The sequence below is a fragment of the Juglans microcarpa x Juglans regia genome, chromosome 7D (assembly GCF_004785595.1).
Source record: "Juglans microcarpa x Juglans regia isolate MS1-56 chromosome 7D, Jm3101_v1.0, whole genome shotgun sequence".
In the NCBI taxonomy this organism is placed as follows: Eukaryota; Viridiplantae; Streptophyta; class Magnoliopsida; order Fagales; family Juglandaceae; genus Juglans; species Juglans microcarpa x Juglans regia.
Window position 1 is genome coordinate 3481512 of NC_054606.1, and position 15727 is coordinate 3497238.

At 35.5% G+C, this 15727-nt stretch overlaps 3 protein-coding genes across 3 annotated transcripts; 2 read left to right on the forward strand and 1 right to left on the reverse strand.

Moving 5' to 3' along the window:
* Positions 1 to 282: 282 nt before the first annotated feature.
* LOC121238641 (40S ribosomal protein S25) lies at positions 283 to 2542 on the reverse strand. Its single transcript, XM_041135605.1, has 4 exons — positions 2353 to 2542; positions 2172 to 2246; positions 1567 to 1701; positions 283 to 599 (listed from the first exon to the last, which is right to left on the reverse strand). Exons 1-4 carry the CDS (start codon positions 2353 to 2355, stop codon positions 486 to 488), a joined length of 327 nt encoding a protein of 108 aa, XP_040991539.1. The 5' UTR covers positions 2356 to 2542; the 3' UTR covers positions 283 to 485.
* A 1024-nt stretch (positions 2543 to 3566) lies between these two features.
* On the forward strand, positions 3567 to 5819 carry LOC121238687 (ferredoxin, root R-B2-like). The gene is made up of 2 exons (XM_041135667.1): positions 3567 to 3776; positions 5160 to 5819. The coding sequence occupies exon 2, from the start codon at positions 5176 to 5178 to the stop codon at positions 5641 to 5643; it is 468 nt and encodes a 155-aa protein (XP_040991601.1). The 5' UTR covers positions 3567 to 3776; positions 5160 to 5175; the 3' UTR covers positions 5644 to 5819.
* A 1104-nt stretch (positions 5820 to 6923) lies between these two features.
* Positions 6924 to 15144, forward strand: LOC121238653 (probable sodium/metabolite cotransporter BASS4, chloroplastic). Its single transcript, XM_041135618.1, has 14 exons — positions 6924 to 7230; positions 7649 to 7754; positions 7900 to 8007; positions 8114 to 8181; positions 9806 to 9884; positions 10268 to 10326; positions 10420 to 10488; positions 11504 to 11617; positions 12064 to 12085; positions 12658 to 12725; positions 13532 to 13617; positions 14317 to 14446; positions 14646 to 14747; positions 14818 to 15144. Exons 1-14 carry the CDS (start codon positions 7054 to 7056, stop codon positions 14890 to 14892), a joined length of 1263 nt encoding a protein of 420 aa, XP_040991552.1. The 5' UTR covers positions 6924 to 7053; the 3' UTR covers positions 14893 to 15144.
* The last annotated feature ends 583 nt before the right edge of the window (positions 15145 to 15727 follow it).

Below are 15727 nucleotides of genomic sequence, written 5' to 3' on the forward strand. Positions count from 1 at the left end.
TAATTTTTAGGCGCATTCAATCAAATTGATCCTGATGGCAGCGATTTCCTGAAACACTTCCATTAAACATAAAACTAAAAGAAAGCAAGACGTGGAATTGTGGAATTGCAAGGATTATTGCTTTTCTCAAGCTGCTCATAGATATAATCATATAGCAGTTGTGTCATCTAGGCAAGCTCTTTTCCGTACAGGAGAAAAGAAAGGATGTTCTTTTGCTGGGATCGTTTAGGATCATTGGATGGTCAAGAGAGTGAAGGTATTGATTCGGAACCACCCATTCCCTGAATTAATAACGTAGGTTCTTTTATCGCCGCAACAAAACAACATTCAACGTCGGGTTCAAGAACATGATTCAACAAGACACGGAAAATGTTAATATTCAACTAAAAATGACAATAAAAGCTTCTTCTCTCCAATAAAACTTGCAACTGGTGGGCAGCAAAGGGACCAAAACTAGCTCTCCATAGAGCGAAAAATCCAGGCAATTAAGTATTAGTGGCCCTCGTATAGATCTGCTGACTGGAGTGAGCAGAGATCATCCTAATTGAACCCCTTGCCATCAAATCCTTAATTGCTCTGCGTGCTAGAGATCCACTAATCTGAAAATTACAAGCACACAAGAAAATTAAATAATCAATAACCAACCATCATCATTTATAAAGTAAATTTATACCTTGACTAATTCCAAGCAAAGCAACTTGTTTAGAAAATAAAACTCAAAAGGCATAACGACTACAATAAACCGTTTTAAATTGTCACGAGGGGTACAGAGTCTCGTGTATTGGATAACATTAACCATAGATGAGTTTCCACTACAATATATTATTATGCTTATTATCTTGATCTATGGCCTATTCACAAGGAGGTCTTAGAAGCATTCTATTCCATTTACATATTCTTCTCCAAGAACCCAAGGAAAAAAAAATCTTTTCTTCTGACAAGAACTCAAAAGGGATATGGATACGTCTTGTAACTATTTAATTCTCTTGCATTGTTTCTATCAATAAAAACAAAACAGTGACTCACGAGAAAATACCAGAAATAATCAGATTGCATGGGATAAAATGGCAGGTATGATTAACTCGTGGAAAAGTGTAATCCCAATGAACTATTATTAGAACTAATACAACAATAAAGACGACCCATATCCAACTTCTTAACTAACTTTGGACAGCCAGCAGGATTTTTCAGGTGCATTTGCATGGTGATGAATTTTAGCAAAATCTGAACCAAGGTCGTCGAGGCCTCTTTATAGGCCTTCTTGCGAAGCTAGGGCAAACAAGAGCCTGATAACCTGATGGCATATAGCCCGGTGGAGAGAACCTGGGTTCGAACCCCCCACCCCCCTTATAAAAGGAAAAAAAAACTACTTAATGAGGAAAAGTAGGAATTCTTAGTACATTTCAGATGCAGATAATTACAAAATTACTAATAAATAAAAGCTAATTACAAAATTAAGAGCAAGATACCAACACCAGAGCATGATACACAGGACATAATTGCAACGTGTCAAATACCAAGCAAAAACACATAAACACACTAGAAAGACAAAATCTCAAACATTACCCTCAAACGATCAGACAAGATTGATGGTGTTATAAGCTTGTACTTGGGAGCTTCAGAAAGCAGCTTGTCGTAAGTTGCCTGATCGAACAGAACCATATTGTTCACCTTCTCCTTTTGTTTACCCTTGCTCCATTTCTACAATAACCATTAAAAAAACTCTGAGGCTACACAGAAACCTCAACCAAATCAAGCCTAGGATCCGCGGAACCTAACATAACATCAATGAGGAATTCTAAATCTCATTTATAGAACCTCAATTGCGGATCGTTAAAAAATTCAAGCATCCAATGTCTCGGTAGTCCTTAAAATGAAGAATGCTTAGTTATATCAAACAAAGGCAGCAAAAAGCTAAAACGACACACACACACGCCCTCTTAATTAATACCTTATTAATAAACACTAACATTACTTTTTTTTTTTTATAAGTTAAACACTAACATTACTTAAAAAAAGGTTATTGTGGAAAATTGATTATTTCCGTTGTAAACACTGAAATTCATGCCAATGGACCCTAGAAACTACATAATTGCCAATAAACTACAATAAATCCAAACCCAGCAACACAGAGAAGCTAAACGCAAATAGAGCCCTAACCCTAGTTTTACCTTCTTCTTCTGCTTGCCTCCACCAGACTTGGCAGGCTTCGATGATGGAGGAGGAGCCTTCTCCTTCTTTGGCGCCTACATTGCGATAGAAAACAGAGAGAGTGGGAATTAGTTTCTGAACACGATTATACAAGAAAGAAATAGAATCAGGACAGGGATGATTCCAGGTTTGGCTTCGTACCATAATATCTAGGAGTTGATTTCAACTCTCGAGGGATCTGAGAGGACCGAATCGCAGAAGCTACTTGCGGAGATAGACGTAGAACGGACAGCGAAAGAGAATCATATATAGTGTGACCAATAAAGCTAGGGTTTTTGAGGAAAAAGAAACGGAGGGTGTTTGGGTGCAGGGACTGGGGAATGGAATTTCGAGGATAGCTGTATTCGGGGTTTTATTTGGATTCAAATATAAAATAATAATAAAGTTTTTCTCCTAATTAATTAAAAGTCATTTTCTTTGTGCTAACATTGTTATAAGAATTATACACTGTCTACCTCTTTTTGAAATCATTAATTTCAATTTAAAAAATTAATAATATATATTTAAAAATTTGATGAAATTTTATCTATCTTTCTAAATTACAAGTCTATTTATTTTTTTAATAAATCCATATTTTGTTACAAAAAAATATATTTATATTTTAATAAAGTGTTAAAAAATATATTTATATTTTGTTAAAAAATTATATTTATAATTTGATGTGAATAGAACATTTAATAAAATGTTTCTGTAACTTTATTTGATTTGAAAGTAAAATTTTAAAATTTGAATTTAATAAATCAAATTTTACTATTTAAATAATGTGAATGGTACACTTCACCTACAAACTCGAGAAAAAAATAAATAAATAAAAACACATAAAAGAAAATTATACTATTTATTAAATATTATAAAATTAAATTTACATTTCTATCTATTTTCAACTCTACAGATCAGTGTTTTAAATTTCGTACCGTACCGGTCGGTACAGTTGAAATTTTTCGTTTCAGCCGTCCGGCCAGTACAGGTACTATATCTGTTCTTTACCGGCCAAAATACCGGCCGGTACCGGCCTAAATTTCGGCCTGTACCGGCCGATATTTCGGCCTGTGTTTTTTTTTTTTCATTTTTTCAAACTACAAGCTTATTTTTTAATTCACAATTCAGACTAGACTATTTATAATTTATATATATGTATTTATATATAATTTATTTATATATAGACTATTATTTTGAAATATAATTTTTATATATATTTATATATATAATTTATTCATATATCGACTATTCCGAAATGTTATCCTAAAATGCTATTTCGAAACGGTATTAATATCAAAATATTTCGTTCCAATACCTTAATCAGTACAACATCCAGTACGAAATTCAACGCTACGTATTACAATCCAAAATTCGATAATCAAAGTCTTGAGCCTGGACATCCAATGTTGGGTCCCGCACGAGGCCCAAAATGCAAAAGGTCACTTTCGAGTTGCAAGCAGCCACCTCTCTTCACTGTCCATATATAAACCAAAAACCGCTTTAGGGTATGCTGGGTCGCAGCTCCTTTGGACTCTCCGCTGTCAAAAACACTACTAGGATTCTGATCTTAATACTCCTTTACCCCTGTAAGATATATCGCTGATCTTTCTTCGTCTTTTAGTCTTTTTCTTTCGATTCTTGCATCTTTGTATTTCGATGTATTTGTCATGCATCTGGTTTTTGTTCTTATTAGTGTGATGTGGATTCAAAGTTTGATCAAACAAATGGATTATTCTTTAATTTGCTGAATTTTGATTTGTTTTTTTTTTCCTTCTTTCTTTTGATCGGTTATTAAGCTGCGATTCTCTCACTGTAATTATTTCAGCCTTCATCTATGTAGGTGGACATTTAGTACTTAGTAGTGATGATGGCTTTGGAATTTTTTCGATATCTCTTCAGTCTGTCTGTGTTTTGCTTGTGCTCGCGTGAGGTTGTGCACTGTTTTTTTACTTTTGAGTTATTACTGAATAATTCATTCAAGACTTGATCTGAATTGTGCTATCAAGGAATTGATTGTTACTTTATGAGAACACCTCCTTCTGCTTTTGTTTTTTGTGTTTTTTACTTCTTCTATATGATCTACTGGTCACGGTTGTCCCTAGCTTCGATGAACGGTTTTCCGTGAGAGAAGAAGAAGAAATAGAAAAGTGCTGATGATAATCATATTTCTTTTGCCTTTCATATCGTAAATGAAATCTCTCTCTTAAATGCTATATAGGTAGTTCATACTTAACGTGCAAACATCCGGTTCTGTTAAATGAGTACAATTTAAGTAGTGTTTGGAAGGTGTTAGTAACAGTATTCGTGCTGAATCCTCCCTGTATTTCTGACTTCATGCTGCTTTCATTACTCATTGGGATGGTATGAAATTGATTCAAGATGAAACTGGCGTTTTCAAAATTAAAGTTGTCATTGAAAATTCCCTATATTCGCGACATAAAGTGGTTGTTGTTGCTTCTTTGAATTGCATTTGCACCATTTCTTCTTGTGTATATCTTTCCATACTAAAGCATAAAGTATTGGAATGCGACTAGCTGTCATAGGAAGTGCTTTTGTTTACAGATAATTATTGTGACAAGTTGCATGGACATGACGATCTCTATCAAACTGCAGAAGCAATTTCTAGATAAGATCTTGCTGCACGTGTTTCTAATTTCTTAGTTGGGATCAAGTTTTTCTACCTTTTGTATGCAAAAAGTTGCTTTCCAAAGTTGACCTTGGGGCCTGGATTAATTGGGAAGGAGCAGTTAGTCTGTAGATCTTAGGTTTGAATAAATGTAAACGATGTAGGCTTAAGAAAATAATGAAAACCACATACAGTCCAAAATCTGTATCCTTATGTTTTAATGGTGGTTTCTTTTCAAATTTTATGAAGATGGAAGAGCCTTTCCATTTGGGCTTGAAAACACCGAGTATTGTCGAATTTAGAGTTACTTGTATCTTGCTAAAAAATTTTATGCATTGCATAGGTTCAAGAGTAGACATATGTCAACTGTGAATATGTCGACGGTGAGAGTCCCTACATCTTGCTTGCTCAAAAGTGCACCCCTGGTCAGATCACGTGCCTTAATTAAGACTCCATCTTCCTTGGGTAATGTAAAGAGCGTCTCCAAAATGTTTGGCTTGAAGTCTTCTTCTCCCTTCAAAGTATCTGCAATGGCTGTGTACAAGGTGAAACTGATTGGACCAGACGGTGAAGAGAATGAGTTTGAAGCTCCCGATGATTGTTACATCCTTGACTCGGCTGAAGATGCTGGACTGGACTTGCCTTACTCATGCAGGGCCGGGGCCTGCTCTACTTGTGCCGGGATGTTGATTTCGGGATCAGTGGACCAATCAGATGGATCATTTCTGGATGACAAGCAAATGGAGAAGGGGTATGTGCTGACCTGTGTGTCGTACCCGACTCAAGACTGCGTGATACACACCCACAAGGAAGGCGATCTTTACTGAGCAATGCAATGTGCCTCGCCTCTTGATCACCCCAGTGGGGGAATATTTCGATATTTGCCAGACTGGTATTGTCTTTGTGAGTCCCAGATAGTGGTGTTAGTTTCTGTGATGCTATTTTTCTTAGTGTATGCAGAATTGCAGTTTGATGTTATAAGCACTCAGTAGTCTTTGAAGCATGATTTCTCTTCTTGAATGTTGTTCACTGTTCAGCAATAATGGCTTTGTTACACAAACCATTATTTCATTTTATCTGATCATTATAACTTTTTCAAATTCCTACACAAAATACAATAAACAAATCTCAAAACAAAAATTATATTAAAAAATTATATTCTAATAATATTTTATGTAACTTTTAACTTTCATCTCATCTCATTGGTAACTAAATGAACTTAAAGTCTCGTTTGTTTTTACGATACATCTCATCTTATTTCATCTAATCATTATAATTTTTTCAAATTTTCACATAAAATAAAATAAATAATTTAATTTTTTTAAATTTCAAAATAAAAATAATATTAAAAAAAAATATTCTAAAAATATTTTATTCAATTTTTATTTTTTATCTCAATTCATCATCTGCAAAAACAGATAAGGTCAAGTTTTACTTGCTGTAACGATAAATTGAGATTTTTTAAAAGCTTTGGAGGGGAACAATAAGCGTTGAGATATGGCAAAAATATAACTTTTAAGCTTGTATCATGTCATTTATTTTCAATATGCAAAATTTAACTAAATTATACTTTTTTTTTATAAATATACCTTTTACAAAAATCAGACAAAATTTTTATTTATTTTTATTTAGTGATTAAGAAAGTATTTTTTAATGATGTTGTGAATTTTTTAAAAATATTTAAGATATAAAATAATAATAATAATAATAATAATAATAATAATAAATTAAAAAAATAGACTACTGGAAATTATGAATATTCGGACATGAAACTGGAAATTATGCGCACGTGGGTCGCATAAATAGACTCTAGATTTTTTTTTTCCCTGAACAAGATACACGCTTCATTTAAAAACCACCAAAATAGACTCTAGATTTATTGTCTCGTGTCGAATATTGGCTGAAATTTTTAGGAGATGGGTATTTATCACCTTTAAAATGATAAAGATATGGTAAAAATTGAGTAAATCATACCTTATTAATCGTCTATAATTTTTGTGAATTTTTTCACAATTTAATTTAAGAGTACTTCTATACTTTCAATTTTATATTTAGCATTTTCCTTAATTTAAAGTTCTGAACAATAATCTTGAAAAATAAAGACCAACGGTCAAACACACGTTTCCAATGCGACCACGAAAGCAGTTAAATCTGTGTTTGAAATTCCTGATAAAATTTCAAAATCGCTCTCACCACTGCCTGACTGTGAAAGTAGAGTACGCTCTGTGACCGATCTTATGGCGGGAACACTCCAAACCCTATTTCTCATTCCTCCATCCACCAGAACGCTCTCGCTCCCCCGCGGGACCCCGCGTTTCCCGTCGAATCACGCTTTGTTCTGCTGCCCCTCCATCGCTTTTAAACGCAACCGCTCGATTTGCAGACCCGTCAGTGCCCTGGAGCGGCCCGATCAGGTTCGGACTTCTGTAATTCCCCCAGTTTTAATCACTTGCTTGTTCTCTCTTTGGGCACCTTGAAAATGTAGGAAAGGGAAAGAAATCGCAATTTCTAATAGCTTGTACCTGACTCAAGCGCAGTAAGATATGTGTGTGTACGTCTGTGTGTAAGTATGTGCATATAACGACTGTATGTTTGAGTGCATTTATCTATGTATGTACTTCTCCCTATAATGGAAATGAAGTATAAGGCTAGCAAAGTTGAATGGAAGATCCGGGGTTCGAATCCCGGTCCCTCTTGCCTAGAAAAGGAAAGAGTGTAGATCCTAATATCTGGAAATATCTATTACCTTTTCCTATACTTTTTTGGCAGTAACTGATATCTCACATTGATTTTATGGTCTTTACTTTTAAACAAATATCAATTGTGTATCAGAGAGATGGAAATGGAGACAAAGTTGACCCCGTTTCAGGTTCATCGAGTGGGCTAGGTTGGGTAAAACCATTATTGGATTTTGTGACGAATAACTTTCTTCCCTTAGGTAATGTGCGTATATACTGTCTGTGTTATCTAAGAACTCTTTTTTTGTTTTTCCCTATAAAACTTGTAATGCGTTTGAGGCTTCTGTTATATCAGTATTGTCTCATTTATTGAGAAATCTGTTCGTTTGTATTAATTATATGCAGCTCTTGTCAGTGGAGTAGCATTAGGACTTGCAAATCCTAGTCTTGGTTGTCTTGCAGATAGATATTCTCTCTCAAAATTTAGCACCTTTGGGATTTTTATTATCTCAGGTATGAGTTGTGCATTTTCATAGTTTTTTATTGAGTAATATGTTAATCTATGATGGCCATCTAACAATCCATTTTTTTATTTACTTGTTCTTGTATGGTTTCATAGGCTTGACGCTCCGTAGTGGAGACATTGGTGCAGCTGCAGAAGCATGGCCTGTTGGAATTTTTGGGCTAGTATGACCTTGAATTTGTTTGTGCCATCATGCATTTTGAGGTTCATCCTCCAGTGTTGCTTTTAATTTAATTTTGGCTTGCATCTTTTGTTTCCTCAATTATCATGATGGCTCTTTTTGGTTGTGTTGTGGGTTGAAGTCATTGGTAGAATTCTATGTTTCCACTACCTTTATGCTACAGTTGCTACTGCTTCATAGTATAGGATCGCAGTCATAATTATCCTTACCCTTCATTCTACATCATGCATGGGAATCTAGTCGTGGTAATTTCATAAACTAAGGAATAATGAAGAAGATTTTATGTTGGAGGGTGGTTTTTTTAAACTTTCTATAATACTCGTGGAGGTGACACATTACCTGGCTCTTCGTGGGCCATCTTTTCTTGTCTGGCTTTACTGTCACTTCCTTTATCGGTATCAATTTTGTTGGTGTTTTATCAAGGCTGGCATAAAGAATTTGAGAACATTTAACCAGGCACTTCTTGGGAAATGGCTTTGAAGGTACATTATGGAACCGGAAGCTCTCTGGAAACTTATGGTTGATTGCAAATATGGCAGGGTATGGGGGGTTGGTGTTCTAGTGAAGGGAATGGGTCTCATGGTGTGGGGATTTGGAAACACATAAGACGAGGGTGGGGGGTGTTTTCTCGATATACTAAATTTAGGGTGGGGGAGGGTACTCGTATAAAATTTTGGAGGGGCATTTGGTTTGGGGAAGAGGCACTCATGGACTCATTCCCTATGGTTTTTCGAGTGGCACGTGACCAAGAAGTTTCGGTGGCGAACCTCATGGTTCGTTCAGGGGACCAAATCCATTGGAATATACTCTTTAATAGAGCAGCCCAAGACTGGGAGCTAGACAGTTTTGAGGTTTTTTTCAGATTAGTGTATACTATGAAGCCGAATGGAAGGTGTGGTGATAAGCTGTGGTGGACACCAGCAGGGAAGGGTATCTTCTCGGTGCGTTCCTTCTATAAGTCCTTTACCGTACTTCCGAATACCCATTTCCCTTGGAGAAAATTGTGGAGGAATAAGGCACCCCCAAGACACTCTTCTTCATTTGGACAGCGGCCCTGGGTAAGATTTTGACTACCGACAATTTACGAATGCGTAGGGTAATTATTCCTGATTGGTGCTGTATGTGCAAGAAAACTGGGGAGACAGTGGATCATCTTCTGTTACATTGTGAGATAGCTAGTGCCGTGTGGAGCGAAGTGTTCAGTCGCATAGGGTTAAAATGGGCGATGCCTGCTACTTTGGTGGAATTATTGTCTAGTTGGGTAATACTGGATGGAGCTCCACAAATCAAAGCTGTATGGAAGATGGTTCCTAGCTGCATTATGTGGTGTATATGGCGAGAGTGTAATGAGCGGACATTCGAAGATAAGGAGCGGGCCTTAGAGGAGCTTCGAGTTTTATTTTTCCGTACCTTACTGCTTTGGGCTATAGCTGTAGATTTTAATGGCCTAAATGTACATGATTTTCTTGTATCTTTTACAGCAACTTAGATAGGCCTTAACTCTAGTATAACTTCTTGTGTACTTGGGCTATGCCTATTCTTATTTATACTATCGTTTACCTATAAAAAAAATATGTTATGAATTGTTGCTCCTCTTATCTTTGCAGGTATCCATTCTAATGATTACTCCTTACTTTTCAAGAGCAATACTGCAAATGCAACTGCAGCCTCAAGAATTTATTACAGGTTTACAATCATAAATATTTTTCATGTAGCATTCATACAAAGTACACGCAGAATTTATGAAAATTCACATACACAATCTGTTGTTCATGCAGACATTTGTATACTTGTAGACGTGCATGAATATAATTGTATGTATAACTGTATCTGTGCATGAATCTATGTATGCATATCACACCCAACATCTTTTATATTAATGCACCTTAAAGTGTGAAGCAGATTCATATTCTTCATCTTTGAACTTATTGCTCTTAGTTTTGCTTACTGGGTTTTAAAAATTCTTTTGTTTTCCAACTTAATGTGCAGTTTGCCAAGTTATGAAGCACTCATTTATAATTGTCTCCACTTAATTTGCATACTATGCAACAATTTCTCTTGTTCTACAGGACTGGCTATATTTAGCTGTATGCCAACTACATTATCAAGTGGAGTGGCACTTACTCAAGTATGCTAATTGCACAGCCTTTATCACTTTGCTAGTGTTACTTTTACTTATTTAGGTTGGGGTTTAACAAAATGTTGCTTTCCTCAAATGCAGCTTGCTGGAGGGAATTCTGCCCTTGCTCTTGCAATGACATTGATATCTAATTTGTTAGGCATTTTAATTGTAAGTTACAGGACCCATATTTCTAGCATCCTTTCTATTTGTTTTTGCATTTACATACAATTTCAAAGTTCTTGGAGAATTTACTGCAGTTCTTTGATCATTATGCACCTAACACAGATGTTAGTTTTGCCAAACATTAGTATCTTTGAAGTATAATTTGGGGCTCTAATGGAGTTTATTGCAGTTCTGGAGGTTTTTTTGGTACTATATAAATTTATTTTTACATAACGTTTTTTACTTTTTCACATAGGCACTCAAACCCATGGCACCATAAAAGAAGTTTAAGGACCCATCCAGTATTTATCATCACCCTCTCTAGCCTCTTTCATGCCTCTGTTTTATCAGATAATTGTTCAATGTAGCCATACTTTGAAAGCAGTTGCCTTCAATTTTAGGTGTCGTCAGATCTTTTTTCTCTTTTTAGCTGTTTCTAACTTTCTGCTTTATACACCTTGTTTGTGTATTTGTTATTTCCTTCCCGTGTCTCAAACACAATTTACTTCTCATTAATCTCGGAATTTATTGGGGTGGTTTTTAGTGTTATTTCAGACCAATGATACCCTTTCTTCTCTCTTACTTTTTCTTCTGTTATTTTTCCTATTTAATATATCAGAAGATGCCTATGAACCTCTCCTTAGACTCAAATTTCCTCTCTGAGGGTTTTGTATGTACCTCCCCGTCCATAGGAGGCGTGTTTTTTGTTTTGCCTAGTGCAAATTATTTTTCTTTGTTTTTACTTTGCATGCAGGCTATTCCAGAAAATATCAAGTCCTTGCCAATTGTTGATATATACATATACATCATTATATATACACACACATTGTTATGTAATTAAGAGAGATTGGAATTTTTAAAGATAGATAATTGTAGTCCTTGTAAGTCATGTGTGCATATAGTTTGTTAATGTAACATGGCAATCACTTGAATGCCGAAACTATAAGGTGATTTCTTTGTTTTGTTTCTTGATATTTTGTTTTTATGTTATCATATTTGTGTTAATGGTATCTTCTTCTAGGTCCCATTTTCTATCTCAAAATTCATTGCTGATGGAGTTGGTGTATCTGTTCCGACCAAGCAACTGTTTAGGAGCCTTGTTCTCACGCTATTAGTTCCCTTAATCTTAGGGAAGGTAATTATCAATTTCCTTGTACTGTTATAAAAGGAAATTCCTGCAGTATTGGCAATTCAAAATTCAAAGCCAATGCTATAAGCCCCCCCTCCCCTCTCCGCTCTCTATATTATAAGACACAAATATCAGATAAAGGGTTTCAATTGTGGGAAAATGCAAATCAAGTGTTGGTTATTTTTTCCCCTCTAGAAGTGTAACAGGACACTAAGCATGCGAACGCTGTAGTTTCAACTTTCAACCCTGTTTCCTTTATGTATTTATTAGCCTCTTTTTTTTTTAAGTCCTGTAGTTAGTAGCATATAAAATTGTGCGATACGTTCTATAAAACTCTTTCCTTTTTACATGTGAATCTGATTGTTTTTTTTAGAAGTGCTATTACACTGGTCTTTCACTTTGTTGTAATTTAATTTGTTCCACTATTAAATTTCTTCTTTTTTATTTAACAGGTCCTTCGGGAATCCTTTAAAGGTTAGTGTTTGTCTTATGCATTCTGATTCTGAATTTTTTTGACCCCCTTTTGCTAGATGAAATAGAACATGTGCAGAGTCTTTTGTACATATGGTAATTGCCTTGGAGGTTGAAGTGGACGGTGGTTTTCCAATGTTTTGAAAAGGGGAAAAGGGGAAAACTGTAAAAAGGGGGAGAGAGGATGTGGTCTACCCACGCCACATATCGTTTTCCTCCCCAAAATGGGAGGGGCTGGGAGTGGTGTACACACACACACACACACACACATGTATGTATGCATTTTATACATTTATATAGGTAAGGAACTCTCTCAATCACGATTAGTGATTTTACAGGGAGTGGGACATAGGGAGGAAAGCGATGAACAGTTATTCTAGATATTTGTGCCTTTGGTCCCTCATTAAGTAACCCTGTTTCCCTCTGTTTTTTTATTTCTTCAACCCAATACACCCATGGAAAGAATACTGTTTCATCTCGACATGTTTTTAGTGTAGCTCACAAATGTGATGTGATGCAAATGATTTTAAAATATCTTTCTAATTGTCGTAGTACTCATTAAATGCACATTGCAGGCTTGGCAGACTTTGTTGATCAAAACCGCAAGCTTTTTTCAAAGCTCAGTGCACTCTTTCTCAGTCTAGTAAGTGGCATACCTTGCTTGTTTTTGTAAATTTTTCATTTGAAGTGGATATCATGACTTCTAACACTTTAATTTGCTGCTTTCAAGGTTACAAATTCTATGGTAGTTCAGATCTAAGATGTTGGGTTGACAGTGGGAGTTTTTGCTTGGATATCCAGCCATTTTGGGAAATGCTGGGTTTTATAAGCTTTTGTCTTGCACATGTTTTATGGTCCTTACAGAATCATAATTGTAATATTGTATTGTGGTCTCACGAAGATCTCTACATGAAATTTGAAACACCAAAGTTTGATTTTAAAAGTCAGTTTGATATATGTTCAGTCCTTTGATATTTGAAAATTATGATGATTCTTGTTTTTGCTTTTTGGGGAGTTTTCTGGTATTATTTCCCCTTTAGTGTAGTTGCACCCCCATATGCACTTTTCTGATAGACGTGTTGTAAAATTAGATAAAATTTTCATGGTATAGTATATTAAAAAAAGGATATGTTTTAACTTTAGTTGTACCGAGTATTGTCAGGTTCTTGCCCATATCTTGTCTCTTAGATTCACATAGTATTAAGACCGTTATTATGATCGATGGCTCATAAGAAATATGCATGACTCTTTTCCTAATCCATAATGTGAACTTCATACTTCCAAATTGTGGAAAATTGTGCATAACTTTCTTGCATAAAAAAATTAAGATATGTTGAGAAATTTATCCAATTTTCAAAAATGTTTCTATGTAGAGAAATTTATACAATTGGAACATCTTGCCTTTTGGGCTTAGTAGTGATTATGTTTTAAACATTAATGGTTATTCAGGTACCATGGATGCAAGTCAGCAGGTCGAGGTCACTGCTGTTAATGGTTAAGCCTTCCATTTTTCTTGTAGCTATTGGATTGGGGGCGTATGTTCTTCACTCTTGTTTTACTTGTAGTTTTTTAGTTTAATTTATGTCGCTTTTGTTTAAAAAGGATATCAGCAATTAGTCAAGTTATCCTACTTGCCTTGAACAGTGAATGTCTATCATACGTTCGAATCAAAGGCCAAATGGTTGGCTCTTGGCCTATGTAGCTGACTTTCTTGATTTTTGGATTCTTGGGGCAACATTTGATGCCACTGTCATCTTATAGACTATGCATATTCTTACCTCTCCTTACATGCAATATATCAGGCTAGAGTTTGCCCCTGTAGGATTCAGTCTAGATCAATCTCTCTTGGCACTCTTTGGATAATTTTAAAAATATAGGCCAAATTCATTTTATTTTGATAATTTCTTGCTAAGTTTCCAATGTTACCATTGAGAGTTCTTGTCGATATCAGTCAGCTTGATGCAGAAACCAAAGGTTTTGCCTTTGGACTGCTTGATTATATATACTTACATTTGTGTGTGTGCGTGTATCAGTGTATGCGTGCGTCCTTAGACTTGATATTAGTTCTGTTACAATCTTCCTGGTTAATAATAGCCATGCTACATTTAGAGGAAGGAAGTAAAAACAAGTGTATTGTACTTGACTCGCTATTCTCAATTTTTAGGTATTTCAAATGTTTTGGGCTTTAATGTAGTAGCATCAACTAACAAATGCAATATTTTATATTACTGCAGACTTCTCCATGTCATCTTTTTGGCATTTAATGCACTCACCATATGGAGCCTCTCAGCCGCATCTGGTGGGAGCAAATCAATTTTTTTGAAGAAAGAAAATGCCAGTGCTTTTCTACTTGTTGCAAGCCAGGTGATTATTGGTTTGAGCAGATAATTATTTCTGCAATAAATACGTGGAATGCAAGCATACCTTGGGTTTTTCGTTTAAGAAACATTACTTTGTCTGAGCAGAACATGCTGGGCAAAAAAGGAGGTATAAGAAAAATCCTGCAATAGATTTTTTGTTTTTAAATGACTGGTGAGGCTTGATATGTGCCATGTTGTTGTAGAAAACCCTGCCTGTGATGGTGGCAGTTGTGGAGCAGCTTGGGGGTGCATTTGGTGAATCTGGTTTGCTGGTTCTTCCTTGTGTTGCAGCACATATAAATCAGGTTAGTCATGTTTTCATTCATTATCATTTTGCTCATCTTCTTATTACTAACTTTTAAATTTATGTTGCAGATTATTATGGACTCTTTCCTCGTTAACTTATGGTTTCGGAAAGAAATCTCATCCAAGAATGCCAAGGTCAACTGAGTAAAGGAGAAGAATATTTTTCGCAAGCAATATTCTTAGCAGACCCCAATGTGATTGCTCTGTTCTATGGAGCAATTAGATAGAAATGGGTTGATTCTTCACAAGGAATTGAAATGAGCCAATGTACCAACTGTACGATTAATTCAAATGTGTAATTCGGTGGAAATTTCAATCCTACGTCTACAGTTTGATTATTTGCAGTTCCACATTTATTCTTTTCTTAAATGAGAAATTACTCTTGAATTATGATTACATCAGAATGGATCAGTTATAAGTTAAAACTATACTTTCCCAGCCCTTGCTAAGAGTTAGGCTTGATTGCCATTCAACAGTTCCCTAGTTTCCTTTGTGCAGATTTGATTAGAGATCCTGGAGAAAGATTGCACCAGTTCCTGTGATCAGGGCCTGAGACAAGATTCTGTTGGGGAGCAAAAGAGTTCTCCATCGTACAAAATGAAGATGGTCTTCTTGGGAAAGGGTGCATGCACTTTGTGCAATCCCCCAGGCTCTTGAATATGCAATTACTTGAATATTTCAGCGGTCAGTACCAGGTAAGGTAACAGGGCCAATATGCAGTCCATATTTAAATAATTTAGGTCTAAACTTATGCTTGTTGTTACATGACACATGGGATCCGTTTGGATACAGAAGTGAGATGCATTTTATCTCATGTCTTCTAATTTCAATTAATAATTACATTATTATTTACAAATCATCTTAACTCATCTCATCTTATTATCCAAACGGTCCCACTAATGAGATATTCTCTCGGATATTCTTATGTTTAGGTACTAAAACATCCCATATTGATACATAATACGTCAGTTTTGAGTTG

Excerpts from the sequence above, each read along its gene's own strand:
- LOC121238687 (XM_041135667.1), top strand. The coding sequence starts at position 5,176 with ATGTCAACTGTGAATATGTCGACGGTGAGAGTCCCTACATCTTGCTTG.
- LOC121238653 (XM_041135618.1), top strand. The coding sequence starts at position 7,054 with ATGGCGGGAACACTCCAAACCCTATTTCTCATTCCTCCATCCACCAGA. Across the intron at positions 10,327-10,419 it reads GTGGAGTGGCACTTACTCAA|CTTGCTGGAGGGAATTCTGC; the intron begins GTATGCTAATTG and ends CCTCAAATGCAG. Across the intron at positions 12,726-13,531 it reads GTGCACTCTTTCTCAGTCTA|GTACCATGGATGCAAGTCAG; the intron begins GTAAGTGGCATA and ends ATGGTTATTCAG.
- LOC121238641 (XM_041135605.1), bottom strand. Across the intron at positions 1,702-2,171 it reads GAGGCAAGCAGAAGAAGAAG|AAATGGAGCAAGGGTAAACA; the intron begins GTAAAACTAGGG and ends TGGTTATTGTAG. Across the intron at positions 600-1,566 it reads TCTTGTCTGATCGTTTGAGG|ATTAGTGGATCTCTAGCACG; the intron begins GTAATGTTTGAG and ends TGTAATTTTCAG.